Source organism: Camarhynchus parvulus, chromosome 18 (genome assembly GCF_901933205.1).
Source record: "Camarhynchus parvulus chromosome 18, STF_HiC, whole genome shotgun sequence".
NCBI lineage: Eukaryota > Metazoa > Chordata > Aves > Passeriformes > Thraupidae > Camarhynchus > Camarhynchus parvulus.
The window spans coordinates 6,242,855-6,262,045 of NC_044588.1; the positions used below are offsets into that span (position 1 = coordinate 6,242,855).

The 19,191-nt window shown below is 45.9% G+C and overlaps 1 protein-coding gene across 1 annotated transcript in view; it reads left to right on the forward strand.

Moving 5' to 3' along the window:
- Positions 1-11,082, forward strand: part of LOC115911152 (protoheme IX farnesyltransferase, mitochondrial) — a 96,434-nt gene extending 85,352 nt beyond the window's left edge. Inside the window, 1 exon segment of the mRNA XM_030961893.1 lies at positions 8,796-11,082. Within this exon segment, the coding sequence (XP_030817753.1) occupies positions 8,796-9,238 (443 nt within the window). The 3' untranslated portion in view covers positions 9,239-11,082.
- The last annotated feature ends 8,109 nt before the right edge of the window (positions 11,083-19,191 follow it).

The window sequence follows — 19,191 nt, forward strand, 5'->3', positions numbered from 1 at the left end:
ACCCAGTGAGATGGAAGTGACAAGCAGGGCTCCTCTACCTAATGTGCTTATCAGCTAAAGAGATTTATTCTGAGTAGGTGGTGGCAGAGCAGATAAGGGCCCTGACAGTGCAGCAGACATTGCAGAGCCACAGTGGCCCAGGAGCCATAGGTATTACTGCACCAAAGAATGTTTATCTAAAGAGACTGTTTAGTTTATCAGATGCTCCACTCCTGATCTCGTTCCCCTGAAAGACATCTTGTACTGATTTTCATTCATTTTCAGAAATCTAAATAATTCCTCGGGGTATGGAATTTATAGACTCAGTATCAATTGTAATCATGTGGAGGCTGATTTTTAAATTGCCTTTACTTTGTAATTCAAATTGTGTTGTATGGTAGACATTAATTATGTCAGCCAGCATCTATTTACAAAAGGGGATTTAAAAATGGGCAGTTCTTATCAGCTAGTGACATTTGGCAGATGGATGGTTTCAGTAACAAAAAAAGGAGAATAGGAAAGAGGGGGGCCTGTGCCCAACCTGCCAAAGGCTGGAGTCTCTCATACTTTCCCTGGTGTAGCACTTGTCTGCCAGTAGGAAGGAGAGCAAAACAACAGCTTAATTGCATGCAAAATTAGCTTGAAGATCTTTGTGTCCCTTCCAGTTAAGCACTTGGAGCTTTCAAAGCCCCTTGATGTGGGAGCAGGTCTGGGAGCCAGCCGCCAGAGCAGGGCAGCTCCAGCATCCCACTGCCGGAGGAGAGGAGGCTCCGGCTATAAACCCCCACTGGTAAACTCAGCTTTTCAGGGTTTCACTTCCCCAGATGAAAGGGTAGAATTTGTGGTCTGTTCCAGAGGAAACAGAGATATTCATGTCACTGACATATGAGACTTGGAGCTAGGGGCCCAGGAGTATGCTTTGTGGGGGTAAAAACTGTAAAAATGAGGCAGAGGGACAACACTAGTGAGCAGCTGGTCTGAATTTAGGACAAAAGCCAGTGGGCTATTTTTTTTCTTCCTTTCCATCTTCATAAGAGACAAAAGAAATGGCAGCTCCACTGCCGGGGCACCTGGGGACCGACCCCACAAGTACACAGGCAGTATGCCCTTTGCCTGGTTCTCTACCCTGTGTGTGGCTGATAGGATAGCCCTGAGCCCCTGGGTGTGAAACACAGCACCCACAGAGAAAACAGGATGGGGGGATCTGCAGGAGGGACTTGGAGGAAAGAGGTGGCTGATGAGGAGCGTGGCTCTGCAGATTTGCAATCCTCTGCTGAGTCTGGTCCTTTGGTAAATGCTTCCTCAACATATTTGCAAAAGACTGTATTTTCATCTTACCCAACAGGCTCTTCTTTTATGGCATCTATTGCTGGGGTTAGCTAAGGTGAGTTATGTATGGTGTTGTTTTCTCAGCCTTGCCTGTGTAATGAAAGGTGTTTCCCTGTGAGGCTTTTGGCTGCAATAACCTGTTGTGTGTCACACAAGAAGTGCACATGCCTGTGTGTGTCCATACACACACAGCTTTTTTCTATGTGGCGAGCATACCTGAGGACATCTGGCTTCCTTCTGTTAAAGGCAGAAGCCAGAAACACTCTCTCAAGGTGAAAAATCCCACAGCCAACTTCATTTCCTATTCCTGGTGGATGCTGAGGATCCTTTTGTTTTGCAGACAAGTCAAACACACGGCCAGCACCCCCTTCCCTTTCAGTGCTGCTGCAGAGGAGTCTATTGCAGCCCCTAGATGCTCCTGCTCCACAGGCCTTTTGTGCCATCCTTCAAAAGAAACAGCTATTGAAACCCCTGACCATGAAGCTTTTGAGTTTTCCAGTGTTTTCCTCGTCGCCCTTGGTTTCCACGATGGTGTAACCTTGGAGGGGCACAATGCAGGCTGGGCTGTGCATCCCACAGTGACAGCCAGGACCATTGTCCCAGCCCAGGGACCTTGTGTGCAGCTTTAGAAGTGACACTCTCTTTCTCCTCTCAAGGCTGCTTCGCCACGCTCGTGCCATCCAGCACAAGCAGTAGCATCTACTTTTGTTTTCCAGTGGAAGCAGAAGTGCTGATTGTTGTCTTGCTGTGGTGCTGATGTGGGTAAAGTAGAGGGAAATTGCATCAGTTTGGTTAGGGTTAGTGTCTAGGTAATTCCTGAATGTCTTTATGTTTGAGAAGGCTGCATAATTGCAAATTAGGATGTAAATTTTGGCAAGATAATCCTGTTCGTAATTCTAAAGACAGTGGGAAGAATTAAGTAGCTGGTAACATTTCTCTTCAGAAGGGATGATATCAGGACAGCATCTTGAACACTTGTAACTGGAGGTCACTTGATTTAACAATCATTTGCCATCACCAAAACAAGCTGAAGCGCAGGCAGTAATGATTGTACCTTCCAGCTCCCCTTCACAAACAGAAAATGCAACCAAGAGCTGGACAAACCAGTTCTTCTGGATCAGGACATCACAGTGTGTTCTGGCCATGACTCTCCAAACCACTGTGCATCTTTGTACCAATACTCCCAAATAATCCTGTAAAATTGTGTTGAACCTGAAGTGGGCAACTAGGCTTTGACAAGATTTTAAAATCTTTCTTTACTCCCAGAATTGCTCACAGTTACAAATCTCCAGGGAAGACTACGGTGTTAAACTTCTGGATGAGCACAGAAGAAAAGACAGAAAATAAAGGGTTTGGACATGTATTCTCTACATTTCTTGTCAATTTAACATCCTGTGAAACTTATATAGGACCATGGTAAAGAGTTTGGGACTGGTTATGTTAAAATTTCTTGTAGAAAAGGTGGAAAAGGCCGCCTGAGACAGCACGGGTGCTCACAGGCAGGTGGATACAGCTGGAGCAAGTCAAATCTCTGAGCTCTAATCTACCTTGTCTGAGTTAAAGAGGAGTAATTTGTTCAACATCTTTTAAGGGAAGAGAGCCAGTTGTGTGCTATCAAGTAAAACGGTGTGTGGTTGTTTCCTGACTATGATCCATTAAGAGGCTGAGCTTACACTGCCAAAGCCTTCGCCTCCCTACAGCAGCCAAACCCATACCCGTTTTCTAGAGACAAAAGGCCAGTGCTTTCCTCTCTTAAGTCACAGCTACCAATGTCTGGAAATAATTTTAAAATTCCTTCACATTATTCAAGGCAGAAGAATTACTAAAATTGTGCTTTAAGCAAAACAGCATTCTTAGGTTGCCAAGGCAGTAAACACCAGCTTTGGGAAATGCAGTTAAGATTTCAACATCTGTTTTGGAGCTGATATTTCACTATTCCATGTTTATTTTAATGCCTTGTTGGCCACTTTCCTGTTATACATATGCAGCACCAGAGCAAAGACAGAAGGAGCAAGTCTGTTCTTGAAATGATGCTACAGGTAGCTCCCATTCCGTATTTTTTTGTTTTATTGATTAAGTGCATAGGTGTTTGTCCTGTCTATAGCCTGAACATGATCTGAGATGTTTGCAGAACCCTGTGCAGTGGGAAAGCACTGTGTGTTCTTTACAGTACAATGAGAAGGGCAAGAGAGCACATGTTGTTCCTCTGCAGTGTGTTTTCAGGAACATGGTGTTGATACAGCAGTCCCTGCAGATAATCTGGGACGTTTGTCCTGACTTGTGTGGACAGCCTATGTTCACCTGCTTTTCCAGGCTGGCCAGACTCTAGCTGATCTTGCTCCTGAGTCTGGATCTTCCACAAAAACACACTGTGCTCCAGCCTGTGCCCCTCTGTAGTTCAAGGACTTTTCTTTGCTGGAAAAACCTGTCTTCAGAAATTTTTTGAGAGTTTCGGCTGGACCATCGCAAAGTGTTGTGCCTCATTTAAGCTGAAATAATCCATCTCTGCGTGAAGCCATCACTGTGGCTCCATGTGCCAACTGGACAGTTATAAAGCTCTTTGATGATGAAAGATATTGCCAGCATGAAAGAGGCATATTTCAAATTGTTACTTAAGAGAGTGCCATTCTCAACACAAGACAGGCAGAATTCAAACATTATTTCTGCCCTTTAGTGGTTAAGAAGGTAGGTTTGCAGTCCTCAGGTTGCTCAGTTTGGTCAGAGTTATGTTGGCACTAATAACTCAGCAGCTGTATGTACTTATTCTTTCTTGAGTAAATGTTGTATGAACTTGAACACTATCCTTTATGGGACATGAGAAGTTTGGGCAACTGGCATTTGATCTGGAGCATTTAATCACTGTGTCACTGATGTTGGTGTGAGCTCAGGGTGGGCAGGACAAGGAGCTGTTGATGCCTGAATGCTCTACTCTCCTCTCCAGATGTTAGCCAGTAGTCAGAGCCCATAGCCTGCAAGGACTTACACCCAAAAACATTTTTCCAGCCTCCTTCTCTTAGGGGCTCTTCCTGCCCAAGGACTTAGTCTGGCTCCTGCACTGACATTGCTCTCTCATCTGAGATTTGGACCATCCAGCAAATGGGATCATCATAAATTGCTCTAGAAGGAACAAACCATGAAGTTTGAATCACGATTTATGAAGAGCCGCATGGCCTTCTTAACACCTTAAAGAGCAGAACTTTAGAAGGGTGTGCTTCTTGCTCTTGTAATTCTGAAAATTAGACTGTCAGCTGCTGCAGTTTGCAAACCCAAAGTCCTTTTGGAAGTCTGATCTCACAATTTTTTCGAAATCTTATCCAAATTTATTGAACTATAAAACATCCAAGCAGTTGCTGAATGACTGTGAAATTTAGTGTCCTGTTTGTTTTAGAAAAAGTGCAATTTATAAAACTTCAGTATTTCACTAGATGAAAATATATTTACGGAGAGAAAGAACCATTTTCTACCTTCTTCAATGCCAGCTGACATTTTTGCTTTATCTTACATGTTAAAATAAAATAAAAATCTCAGCTTGTTCTTGTTTATTATAAAGGAGATCTATTACTATTTAAATAAGTCACAAAGAAAAATTTAAGAAAAGAAATAATAGCTTAACCTTAAAATTCATGAGGAATAATAAAACCTGTTATTTATCCTGAGTTCTTTGTGTGCTTTAGGACCTACCTGGTTCTCTGCGATCCTGGAACTTTTGAGATGATTTAAGACAGTGAAAAGAGATGAAAGAATAAGAACTCAGGAAGAAGATATTTTATTCCTATTTTGCACACAAGAGTGAAAGAGTTCTGGAGACCTGGGCCTTGTTTTCTTTAGGTGGCCATTTTTTTCCAAAATCAAACAGGACTGATCTGACAACTTACTGGGATTTCTAAGTGTCTGCTGCATCTGTCCCAGGTTCTCACACTCAGAGAGAAGAATTTGTCATAAATGGGCTCAATTTTAGCAATTAAAAATTTGGCCAAAAAGACTAGGGAGTTTGGGATACCAACAAGCCAGCCAGGTACTTGTGGTCCTGGAATTTATGAACCATTGCAGAAAAGCAGACAGATCTGAGTTCCTGTCAGTCTGCCTGTTCTCAGATTTCCACAAGCTGTGGAGGAACCAAGAGACCCCAAGGTGCTGGATGTCTCTGCATGTCCCTGGGTGTCCCTGGGTGCTGGCTGTCTCCTGCTGCCCAAGCAATGACTCTGGTCCAACAACCAGCTTTGCTTTTGTGAACCCTGTGCCAGGTCCATGTGTTCCAGTTGGGAACAACCTTGTCTTATGTTCATTTAATTATAAACTCTGTAGAGAAAAGTGAGATTTGCAATGATTAAACTGAGTTCCCAAACTGTTGGGAACAGCACAGAGGCCATAGAGTAGATCAGTTCTGTTTAGAATCAGATTAGTCTCCAGAGTTTGTCTCACTGTAATATTGCTTAAAAACACTGATGACTTAATTATGACATAGTTAACATTCATCTAGTAATTAAGGAGTATTACAGTGTCTGCTCTGGGCTTGACAGGATTCCTACTGTGAACTCATTTGATGCTGAGTTGTACTGTACCATGTGTCGTGCTTTGCAAGTCATCAGTCTTTCGTGACACTTAAAAATCTCTGACAACCCGACAATCTCCGCCTAAGTCAAGGAAATTACAGGATGTCCCAGCACATGGGAACCAAACAAAAAGATTGGGTCAGTTAAAGTCCTCATAATGGGCTATTAAATTGTTTCACTGTTCAACCTCTCTGTAAAATATCAATTATCTCAGTGGTTGTAATGTAATCAAAGTAATTGAATTCCAAAGGCTTGCATGTAAAAACCAGAGCTTTGTAAATGGGAATCCAGCCTCAAGTATTTCAGTTGGTCTGTTTGTGTTTAAAAGTTTCTCCAGATGACTTTTTTTAATGGTGTCATAGTTAGGGAACTGTTAAAGGGCTTTGTGTGTTTGAGGTTTAGGGTGTGTTTTGAGTTTGGCTGCGCACAACATTTGAAAAACTGAATAAGCAAAATCTGCATTAGAGCCGAAACACAGGGACACAGACACAGGTCTGGAGTTGTGTGAAGCAGGGACAGCCTCTGCTCCATGTCTTAGGCCCTGGCTTCATCTGCTTAAGAGTCGTTAGCTGATGGATAATTGTAGCTTACCTTTACCTAAGTTCTGAACAATGACAAGCTAGTGTCTCTAAAGCACTTCAGATGTGATACTTGAAAAATACTGCTCTCTTAGGTGTAGCACATTCAGGATCTTGCCTCCATTAATGTGTTTTACAAGAATAAGAAAAATCTACAGAGTGACTTATGACAAGAACATTTTCCCTATTGTGTGATGTAGGGAGAACTGCTCCTTCAGTAAGTTTAATTCTGGTTTATTTCAGCAGAACTGCTCCCTCAGGTTTCAGCAGAACTGAATCAAATACTGTTCTCTTAGGGCCAAATTGACTTTTCTGGCTATGAAATTCTGAAATTATTGGTAATTTTGGGGTACATCACTTTCAGCTGTCTTAAAAGGTTCCAATTGAGAAAAGGTGCTAACATCCACATCAAAAAAAAAAAATCTACTTTAGAAGGATTGTGTAGCTGGATTTGAAGCATTTTGGGCAATAGACCAGGAGGAAATGGAGTAACCTAATTGTGGCCTTCCAGTACCAGACAGGGCCTAAAAGAAACATGGAGAGAGACTATTTACACAGGTCTGGAGTCACAAGGGGAAATGGCTTCACACTGACAGAGACTAGGTTTAGATTAGATGTGAGAAAGAAATTCTTCCCTGTGAGGGTGGGCAGGCCCTGTCAGAGGGTGCCCAGAGAAGCTGTGGCTGCCCCATCCCTGGAAATATCCAAGGCCAGGATGGAAAGGGCTTGAAGCACCCTGGTCTAGAGGAAGGTGTCCCTGCTCATGGCAGGGAGTGCAATGAGATGATCTTTAAGTTCCCTTCCCTGTGATTCCCTGGAATTTGTGGCAGACAATGTTGTTCTGAAAGCTGCACACCCAAGGTATGTGTGTCTGTCTCTGTGCTTCATGTAATTAGTTTCCAGAGGTACATACTCACTTCAAGGAGTATTTGTTACTCGTTCGAAAAGCAGTGAGATGCGTCTTTTGCATCACTTCTGCATTTATAAGCTACTGGTAACCTGCATGAAGTCTAATGGAGAGTTCCTTCACGAGTGATAAGGTAGGGGGAAAAAAAAAAAGGCAATTTTGCAAACCAAGATTATTGCTATTTGCATGACAACACCAGTGCGAGTTGTGCTATTAGAGACAAGAGCTAGGCATGCACAGCTCCAAGAAATAGATGGAGAGGAAATCTGAACCATGAAGCTGTTCAGAGGACACAGTGACTTGGGCTTTGTCAGAATTGCTGGAGAAGAATTTGCTGCTTCTCTCAGGTCATTAAGATAACGCTTGATGCATGGCTCCATTTGGAGAAGAAGTTTCCATAGAGAATGAGTTCATGGAGGCAGGCAGATACAAAGAAAGCATTTTAATGTGAGAGCAGAGGCTTTGAGAGCTGGGTAAACAAGAGGAAAACCCGGAATGCCTATAACATTGCAACAGCCTTGGGGGATTTTTTTGTGTCTTCAAATAAAATTAGTGAAGAGAGCTTGGTCTGAGGGCCTCCTGGAGGCTCATTAAAATTAGCACATGAGTTGCTTCTGCTTCAATAAACCGCGTACTGTGTCCCAGGAAGAGCTGTGGAAATGTGGTGCTTCCATAGCTCCTTTTTAAATGTGAAAGTAGTTAATTGGTGTGAATAGAGTTACTTGATCAAACTGATTAGAAGTTTCTGCAGTTGGTTTGAAGGAGTCAGTTCTCCATCTCCTGTTAGTTCATTAACAGCTTCTGCCAGTTCTGCCCCTTGCCCAGGTCCATGATGGAGCTTGTGCTGTGCCAGGAGCAGTTCCCTCCCTCATCCAGTGGGCAGACAGAGGGCTTGGCCTAGCTCCAGCCTTCCAGGGTGTGGTGTTCCCCAGGTCTCAGGAGCAGCAGTTTGTCCTCCTTGTCCTCTGTCACTGAGCTGGGCTCCCTGTGTCTGGTTGATGCAACCACTGCTTTGCCCACTAGCTGTTTTCTTCTCTGGACACACCAATTCAGGAATCTGAGAGTAGAATCTAGAGGCTCCCAGGAATACAGTCTCTTGCTCAGTTTCGCTTCATTCCCACCAATCTTCCCTCAGGTAGAGACAGTTGGTGCAGGAACCAATTAGCAGTAGTTCTTTAGAAGGAAGTGACTTGCTGAAATGCTTTTCAAATTAAGTGCTCCAAAACTAGATAAACCACCATGCTCCAACCCTGTGTGAATGCCATGAAAACCAGAGGTTCCTTATCTCATGGGTCTGCCCTGTCCCTGTACAGAGCAGTGCCACCAGTGTGCAGTGTCACTGGTGTCACAGGTGAGTAGCACTGCCCTCTTGCAAACAGGGTGTGACATCTGAGGTCTGTGTGTGGCACTTCCTGCAGGGACCATCTAACACTCTCTCTCCCACTGCAGGTGCATTACTGTTAGGAGGGATCCTCTATTCCTGGCAGTTCCCTCACTTCAATGCCCTCAGCTGGGGTCTGCGGGAAGATTACTCCCGAGGAGGATACTGCATGATGTCCGTCACTCACCCAGGGCTGTGCAGGCGGGTGGCTCTGCGGCACTGCTTGGCCTTAATTGGACTCTCAACAGTGGCTCCTGTCCTCAACATCACCACGTGGACTTTCCCCATGATTTCGCTCCCTATCAACCTCTACATCTCCTACCTCGGCTTTCGGTTCTACAGGGATGCTGACCGCAGCAGCTCCAGGAAGCTCTTCTTCTGCAGTTTGTGGCACTTGCCAATGCTGCTGCTTGTCATGTTCACCTGCAAGAAGTCGGTCCTGGAGAAGGAAGACAAAGGCGAACTACACAGGGGAAGTCATGAGATGACTGTGGAAATTAGATTGCCTTAAATGTCAATACCTGTCATTCTCATGACACATCAGGTAGTATATTTTAGTGATTGCAAGGGGGAATCCTGTGGGAATCTGTTTGAAGAAGAATCATTGTGCCTAGTGACCACTTCATGTGATAATTTTGGGGTTTTTTTTTGAAAGTGAATAGTCAGGAGAGCTTAAAGCATTCAGGGTCTTAAGCCCCTTAATTCATCACAGGTTATGATTTAGTCTATGCCAGAAGCACATCACTTTGGGATGACTTTCCTAAGTCCCTGTGAGTCGTGGTCTCTGTCCTCATGGGTAGTTGAGGTAGTTAAGTTAGGAAGTCACACGCGCACACGTGCTGCCTTTAGCACTGGCAACCTTGGTGAAGCCATCAGGAAGTGACCAAGGAATGATTTCTCACCCTTCTCCCCAGGCACCCTTTAACTTAGGCTTTGAAGAATATGAGAGGGTGAACTCTGCTTCTCTGAATCTGTGCCATCCCTGCACCGGTATTACACCAAAGCCTCAGTTTTGGGGTTTTTTTTCAATCAGCTGCTCCTCCCAAGATTCCCACTCACCTCAGTAGATTTTTAGCTCTCATACACCTGGCACAGTGCTAAAGGAGTGACGAAAACTGTCTTTCAGCACAACACACACAAGCATTTGAACAGCTCTCCTGTAGCGTATCCCTTGGACACCCTGAGCCATTCCACTGTATCTCCATCACAGGGAACTTCTGACTCCCATGTGGTTTTATGTCATTAGTGTTTGAGCCCTGTGTTTCAGATCTTCAGCTGGTAAAAACCACCATCACTGTTTATGGCAGAGAGGCTGTGAGTTGTGGAGGAGGTGAGAAGCGTATCCCAGAGCTGGGTGGTTGTAAGGCTTTTCCATGCTAAGGTGTCTTATGCCAGCCCATTGAATCTCAGCATCCTTAGACGTGCTCTGGACTGGCACCAAGAGCTTGAGCTGTGTTTGATGTCACAGTGTGGGTGGTGGCTCAGAAGAGCTTCACTTTGGGGGTGATTAATAGGTAAAGAAACACATTTTACAGAAAAAGGGCTGGGGATTTTAATCTAACAGAATGTTCACTTGCTGATGCAGCCAGTGTCTCGCTGAAGCAATTATTGTGGATGGTCTCCCAAGAAGAGTGCATTATCCCTGTTAAATGATACACTGAAGAACATTTCTGGTCACAGTTTAACATGCTTTTGATCCTGCTGCTCAGCTGTGGCTCACCCTCATCTTGCCTGGAGCTGACCGTGACCTCCTGGTGTGCTCCCAAACACAGCAACATCGGGGCAGACAGAGGCAGTGGTGATAGTTTATTGTGGTAGTGCCTGTTATGACTTGATGTATTTTCATGCCAAGATTTCTTTCCCATGTGGAGAGGGACTGGGCAGCAGGATGAGCACTGATCCAAAGATACAGCAATACCTGAAAAGGAAGACACTGTCTCGAGCTTGTTCTCAAATAAAGCCCTTCAGGAAATGTCACAAATCTTTCACCACAGGTGTGTCACACTGACATAAAACCTTCCCTGGCTGCTCTCATGGACCAAGCCTGGCTCTTGGTCTCAGTTATGCTGGTGTAACTCAGGAGTGACACAGTTTAACCTCTGTTTTCTGGCAGAGGTGCTTGCAGGAGCAGGGCCACCTGTTTTCATGGCTCTTAAACAATTGCCTGCAAGATTTGGTGACTTGAGTGATTGCAGGTGAGAAGATGGAGCTCCCTCACTGTCTGACAGCCTCCATTGTGCTCTACTTACTGTGGGGCACACTTTGTGGAACTGTATGGAAACTGTGCAACTCCTGAATTTGTTTTAAAAATGCATCCAGTCTTCTCTGCAATAAAGTGCATACTGTCCAAAAAGAGATGAGTGCTCCAAATCTGTTACAAACTATTCACTTATTGTTGAAACTCCGGTCGAGTTCAGTTAATTGCAAAGGTATTTGGTAGTTTTGGGGCGCTTCTCACAGCAGCAATGTTCTTGACCACTGTAAGAGTAAGGACAGCTTGTGAAATACAGATTTATTGTGCAAGCAGCACACTGAAAATAGATCACATGTGAGTGGAAGGGGTTTGTGTGAAACCAAATAATTTGGTCAACCTTTAGGTGGGAGACGAACCTGAAAAGAGCAGATGGCTCACAAAAAATCACAGATTTTCCTCCCTGAGGCAGAAAGTGGTGCTGAGGCAGGAGGGTTGTGGGTTTCTCCTAAGTCATAGAGCCAGGCTTCAGATGGCCTGCAATTCCCGGGTGCTGCTGAGGAATTCCATTCTGATTAAAGGTCTCAAGGACATGCCTGTGGTTGTGTTCTGAAGAGAGTCATCTTCATTTCTTGGGCCGAAATGTGTAACATTCACAGGGTTCAGGGCTGGACAGGAGCTTGGTAATAATCACTGAATGAATGTAAAATGCAGGTCACTGAGTTGCACCAAGATCTCCACACCCAGTGAGTCTGGCCTTGAGGGAAAACATGGCTTTAGAATCAGTGTAACTGGGATTTAAATGTAAGATAATATCTTATTCAAATTTCTTATTTAAAAAGAAATGCTTTCTTTACCTGAGAAAGTGTTCTCAGCCCTGCTGCACATTGGCCATGTGTCAGGTGTCCATATGCTGCCATTTTACTGCCTTTAGGAAATTTTGCTGTTGCATGTGCTTTGCAAACAGACACCTTGCCAAAGTGAAGACTTAGCAGGAGATGGATATTGCAGTAGGTGCTCTCAGGTCTCTTTTTCGGTATTGCTGGTGCCACTATGGAAAATGAAAAATCCTGAACTGTCTGCCATCACCCAAGGGTGTTTGTGGTCCCTGTGATCCCCCAGGAAGGACTCATGTCAGCCATTCCCTCTCCAGCACTGCTGATATTGCTGCCCAAATTCTGCAGGGAAGGAGGCAGGTGAGGTGCATGAGGTGCCTTGCTGGGATGGCTTTGCACAGGAGGTAAACCTGGGCTTTCTACATTTCTATGCTGGGCTGTGCAAACATCAGGCTTTGAGGACTCCTTGAACCCGGAACAGCAGTGGAAATGCAATGTTGTTTTTCCCTTATCCCATCTGGATAATTTCAATATGGTTGTTTGTCACTCTTAATCCTGATTACTCAGGAACGCCCTGTGAACTGGTCCTGCAGAATCACAGAATGGTTTGGGTTGAAAGGAGCCCTAAAGATCATCTTGTTCCAACCCCCAGCCATGGAATACCCATTCTTTATGTGGTAGTAAAAAAAATAGCAGTAGTGTGCTGTATCCCTCCTAGCCCTTGATCTACTGGTAGCTGACAAGGTCCCATCTTGGTGTTGCTGTCACAGGAGGCAACTCTGCACCACCAGAAGCCTGTACTGAAGCTGATGGAGGAATCTGAACCAGTGACTCAAGAGGATGAAACTGGGTTTTGTCTATTTGGACTTTAAATATTTTGTGTGGTTTTGTAGATAAAACAGTAGCCCTGAGGCTCAGGAGATCTTCATTCTTTCCAGATCTCTGTAGAAGAAATGCACTCCAGCTGTAAAATAGGGATGGAGATACCTCTTGTTGGAGGAGGGAACAGCTCATGTCTCTGTCAGCCCACACCCATTGCTCTGAACAGCCCTGCAAGGCGAGTGCTGGGTAAGGCTGTGAGGAGTTGCAGGGAGACTGGGTCCCCTCCTCTCTCCTTTGCCCTGACGTTCAGCAGATCACAGAGCACAGCACTGGCCTGGCAGGGTGGTGTGGGGAGCTGAGCTATGTGACTGGGAGTTGCCCTGTGCTCTCAGGTTCACAAGGAGCCCCAGGCTTTGTGTGAGCTGTGTATGGTACCCCAGCAGAGCAGGTATCCTGGTACCCTGCCAGGGAGGCATCCCAGCACAGCAGGCATCCCAGCACAGTCGGCAGTTGCTGGGACAAAATGCTCTGCTCTTTGTTCCAGCATGAGTGAAGAAACCCAATCCCTGTGCTCACAGCACTTTTCCTTCTCATTTTCCCCACTGGGCTTTTTTTTCTCACTTCCTGTATCAATCTCCAATATAATCTGCCCCAGCAGAGTCACACATTCACACTCTCCTGGCTCCAGCAGCATTTCCCACTCAGCCAGGCCATGGCATTTCAAGACTTACACAAAACACATGTCCTTTTCAGTTCTGACAGTCCCAGAAGAGTAGGAATGGAAGGAGTGATACTGTTAGAAATCACCATTACAGACAGAAAGCATGTTGTCCTGGTTGCTCTCCAGAGTTGATTAGATATTCCCTCTTCCTGGGAAATGCAGGATGTCTACAGAACACTTTGCTATTAAAACAGAGATATCAGTACTGTTTCCCTGCAAGCAGCTCTGCTGGAGGTGGTAATTCTATAAGTTCAATTGCAGGCTGTCCCCGATGGCATTTTGAGTCATGGAATTTCTTAACCAGGCAAGGAGCCAGTCCCAGTGAGGGCACATGGGATGCAGGATGTCACTTGTGCTGTCCGTGGGACCTTGAGTCAATTTTCCTCTTGGTGCTGCAATTCCTTCTTCCCATCATGGCAAGGTCAGTGCTGCAGGGCAGGGCTTGTCCCCCAGGGGAACGTGTCCAGTACTTGGCCTCGCCCAAGGAATTCAGAAGTGTCATCAGTGATGACCCTCCTCCCTGAGATCCCTCAGACTGTGTACCCTTCTGGATGATTCCATCGATGTTTTTTAGTCCCCTCTGAAATAAAAGTACTACAGGATTCTATGTCTCCAACAGGAGGTCTAGTGACCTTCAGAGCTGCCTTCTGAACCCTTCTGTTCACAGAATCCCAGGGGTTGGAAGGGACCTCTGGAGATCATCTCATCCAATGCCCTGCCAAGACAGGGCCACCCAGAGCAGGTGACACAGAAATGTGACCAGGTGGAATTGGAATGTCTCCAGATAAGGACACTCCACACCTTCCCTGGGAGTTCCAGTGCTCTGCCACCCTCAGTGGAAGTAAGTTCTTTCTCATATTGAAGTGGAACTTCTTGTGTTTTAGTTTATGGCCACTGCTCCTTGTTCTGTCACTGGGCTCTGCTGAACAGTCTGACACCATCATCCGTCACCTCTGTTTTTTCTGCTTCCAGACTTTACCTGTTTGCGCTGAAGATTTTCCAGCTTGGATCAGCACTTCGGGCTGCTTTCCAGTATTTCAGAAAAGTACAGTTCATCTGTTTCACAGAACAGAGTTGGCAAAACAAGCTGTTTTCCCACAATGTGGAGATGTTTTCCTACCGTTCCTAACCAGTTCTGGCACCCCCAGGTCTTGGAGCGAGAGCTGACGGTTTGGCAGCGGGCTCAGGTTGGCACATTAAACCATTCTGGGAAGGTGCTGGGTGTTTTTCCTGGTGCCTGAAAGGCTGTAGCTCCCAAATGCTTGTTTGAACATTGCTCACCCTTCCTAAGAGATGCTTTGCATGTGGTGGGCATGGATTGTACTGGGGAGCTGGTGAGGAGCTGCTGCCATGGTGCATGTGCTTTGGGAGAGCACAAGGACTCAGGAAAAGGTGTTAGAAAGGAGAGCGCCTGACCCTCACCACTAGTGCTGGAACAGCTCTAAATTCATGCCTGTATTCTCATTTTTGTAGGACACGTGACTCAGCCTTGCCCACTGAGTGAGGGGGGTACCCAGAGAGGTTTCCACGTGTCTCCAAAGTGTGGGCAGACCTCAGGATTGGGGCTATTTGGCGTTTGAGGTTCTTCCCCTGGTTTTGCTGTCCCAGATGCATCCCATGGTCCTTTCTGCCCCCTGTTCCCCTTTTTAACACTTTCTATTGTAATTACATATTCCTTTTCATACATTTTTTTCATGGAATGTGTGCTGTAACACACATTGTCTGTGCCCCTGAAAACTAGTTGTAGTCGGAGACAGACTCTCTGTTCTTCAAGAGAAATGCAGACTTTGGGGAATTGTCCTGGGTAATTTGAAAGAGCAGGAATCTGATCTCCCACGCTGACCAAACTGTCCCTAACTGGGATGACTGCGAGTAAGATGCACAGAGACCAGACCTTGCTGCCGGGGGATCTCCCAGCATGGCAGGACAGGCTCCAGCACTGAACTTCTTCAGGTGCAGGATGGGCATGGCACTCAAAGCTCATTTGCAAAGACGTGTCTGGCCCAGAGATCCATATTTTAGTTTTTTAACCAAGGAGAAAGATCAAGATTTTTGCTGCTGAGAAAGACTGGGAGATGTTTGGGGTTTTTCTTTTCTTTTTTTTTTTTTTTTTTTTAGGAGACACTGTATCAAATTAAAATTGAAACAGAGATGCAAATAAAGTAATTAAGGCATTTCTGCAGTGCTTCCAGGGAAGCTGCTGGACAGCATCCCGACTGGGGAAAGGAACAGCCTTTCAGTTTATCAGCTGAATTCCAAGGTTTGGATGGATATTCCTGCTGCAAAGGTGCCAAGGCCATCCCTGCACTGATGAAGGAAATTCAGGCATGCCAGGGATAAGCAGGATGGCTGGGACCACACAGTCACCCACCGACAGAGAGGAATATTATTTAGGTCTCTTCTCCCTCATCTGATTGCTCTGGCCTGGTTGTTGCCTTGCACTTGGCTTTCAGCGGGGGCAAGGACTGGCAGGAGCTGTCAATATGTTGGGAGTGAGGCTGATTAACCCTCCTCACTTCAAAAATGGGGATTGGGAAGAGCGTAGTGGAAGCATCTGCAGGCAGACGTTCCATGCCATCTCTTCCCTATGCTGCTCAGACCCCAGGGACCTTGGCCGGGCCAGGCAGTGCCTCCAGGGCTGCCAACTGACAAACGCGTCTGTTTTGGGGTGGGAGGGAGTGTGTCCCCCGCGGTGTCACTGCTGCCCGCGGGTCTGGTCCCCGGGAGCCATCAGGAACAAGCGCAGCTGAACGAGGTACCTGCAGAGCTGAGCCTTGGAGCCGTGACAATGCCAGAGCCGCCGTCGGACTGCAGAGCTCAGAGCTCTGGAGACGGTCAGAGCCGCCCGCCGCTCGTGTGCCTTTCTCACCGTGGGGATGCAGGAGGGCCGCGCTGGACAGACGGACAGAGGGACGGGGATTGCTCCGCGCGGCTGCCGGGATGTGCGGCCGAGTCTCGCTGGCCACGGTGGCGGGCACTCCCTCTGTTGACTTCTCCCGAAGTTGCATCTCTTCATCCAGCAGTGTCCCTGGCTCTGGTAATAAATAGCACCTTCCGTAATGTCTGTAGCCCTCACTAAACCACAGACCAGACTGATTATTGCTGCTTTTTTAGCCTTTGCAGAGCTGTTTTTATTTATAATTGCACCCCGCTGGTCTGTTCATAATGGTTTTCCCGGCTGCATCCCATGAGGTCCACTGCTGCAAAGCCACATTTTCATAGTAGCTGTTGTTGGTTTTAATCACTTGTTATTTGGATGATATATTAATAGCAGTATCTCTGTGAAGCTTTAGAGTGTTTTCTTTTCCAAAACATTTACAATAAAAGCTAAGTGTTAGCCCTAATAACACATGTGTTTCCTTTGGCTACCTCCTCCAGCGATGAATCCAATTAACTGTGTGCTCAGTGGAGAGCCTGTCTCACCCTGTCCTGTCCCGCCTCGTCCCCAGAGCCTCTCCTGAACCTCTGATTAAAAGGTGTTTGGGACCCCAGTGGGAATAAGGGTGCTCGGAAAGCACTGTGTGGTTGGAGGGGCGTGAACTTGTAATTGCCCATGTGCAGACTGTAGGAGGCTATAATAATCCCAACTGTACTTTGCAGATGTTCATTTGTGTTTTGTGTTCTCCTAAACCCCAAATAACCCATCACACTTTATATCCCAGAGAGGAAGGGTGATGAGGCTGGGTGGTTTGATGCTCTTGGGATGAGAAAGCACTAGTGAAAACAGAAATAAAACCAGAGCTGTTACCTCCCGAGTATCCTGAGTCTGTGGGTGGGGAGGAGTGGGGTGATGCTCTTTATTTTAGCCATTTATGCAGGAAACCACCCCCCCCCCAGAAAAACCTGTCTTTGTTGGAAGTGATTTAAATGGAACACTTAACTCATTGGGACTGGTGCCTTTAATTTCATTCAGAAGGCGACTGAATGGATTCTTCACCCACTTCAAAAGGCCGTGGCCGTGTGTCCACTGTGGTGCAGGTCATTCATGGACACTACAGGAGATGTGAAAACATCTGCTAGGTCCATGCCTGCTCCTTTCAGTACTGTTACTCCCCTTGCTAATAATTGTCTGTGTTCTGTCATCTAGAAAGGGACCTTGTGTTCCTCCCAGGTATTCTAATGCTAATTTGTTTAGTTAAAAAGAAGAGGCTAAACAGATGAGAACCATTTGGTTAGGTTGTAGTTCATTTGTTAGGAAGTGCAAAGGATTCTTGGCAGGATATTAAATATTACCTTGGCTGATCACAAACACTTCATATTTCAAGAGAGGAAGGGAGGTAGGGACTCCACTCCATAAATCAGCCTTTTCAAAGAGACAGAAAAAGCCAAACATTTGATAAATCTGTGTCATTATACTTAGAGATCAAAGGGGGTTTTACATATGTATTTTTGCAACTGGCAACCCAGGAGACAATAATAACAAACACAGATCTCTGACAGCTTTACAAAAATAAAAATTAGCCAGTTCTAATCTGTAATTATCTGGGAACTGTGTGAGGTAGGAGGTTGCTCGCACTAGAGCTTTGCTGAGACTGTGAGCAAATGTTAAGTCATTCATAAATACATTAGGAAGTTCCGTGGGCAAGAGATTGCCAGAGCCACTGGGTGGTAGCAGGGCACAGCCACTGCATCTGCAGCCCTGGTTTTATCCACAGAGCCCAAATTAGGCAGGCAGGGGCTACCAGAGCCAGAGGTCACCAGGGAAAGCAGCATTTCCCTCTGTGCCTTGATGAAAATCATTCCTTTATAATGAAAATACAGAATGATGAAAATCTGTAGAGATGGAAATATGTAGTGATGAAAATCATTCCTTGATGATTTTCCAGCAAATTATCTACAAGGAATTTACCTGAAGAATCCCTGAAGGCAGGAGAATTTCCATCTGTGGGGTCTCTTCTGCTTGGCAGGAGCACGGAGTTAGAGCTCCATGTCTGGTACCTTCCATAGCCTCACATGGCCTGGATGAGCCCTCACACTATTCCCAATGGCTGGTCCACTCTGTACAGTTCCATAAGTACAGGACTGGAGCCAGAGGCTCAGGTAAGTCAGGGAAGAAGCCTGAGAAGACCCCAGAAGGGGTTTACAAGCAGCAGAATAAGAGAAAGGCTAATGGGGGCTGCAGTGGGTATTGCTTTAATCCAGGGCAGAATTTAATCCAGGGCAGAGGAACTGAAACTTCTCCAAAGCAGCAAGGGCCATCACATCACCCAAAAGAAGGCAAAATCCAGTTGCGTTAAAATAATTTCATGGACAAAGCAATGCAGCCACAGAAATTAGAGACGGAGAAGTAGCATGATGTCATCCCTCCTTCCTTCTGGCCAGTTACCGGGCTGATTTCCTATTCTCTTGTTCTGGTTTAAAATGACTTCAGCAACTTGGTTTCTGCCCATTCCCATGGGACACTTCCACAGTCTATAGATTTCACTGGTAGGAAACTCTTCTTGACAGTCAGACTATATTTTCCTTTACTCAATTCCATCACATCACTCCTACTTATGCCTCCTTGGAGCACCCTAAACGCTCTTCTCCATTGAAGTCAGTGCAGTTATGTGAGCAGTAAATTTGGCTTATGGCACTTGGAGAAATAGATATTAAAACCCCAGGGACAAATTAGGGAGTGAGGGGAGGGAGGGCAGTGGGGGAAAGGAAATGGTTTCAGGTTAAGAGAAACAAGATCTCCTCTTACATCTGTATAGCAGTGCTGCCCATGGCCCTGGTGGGAGCATGCCCAGGACAATACAGCAGGACACTGTGAGAGGCAGTGATGTCCCTGGGGTCTCCCTAGGTTGTTCCTGGGATGTCCCTGTTCAGTGGTGGGGTTACAAAGCCACAGCTGAGGGCTCTAAGGCATTATGTGGCACTTGGACTTGGGTGCAGAGAGGTTGCTTAAAGCC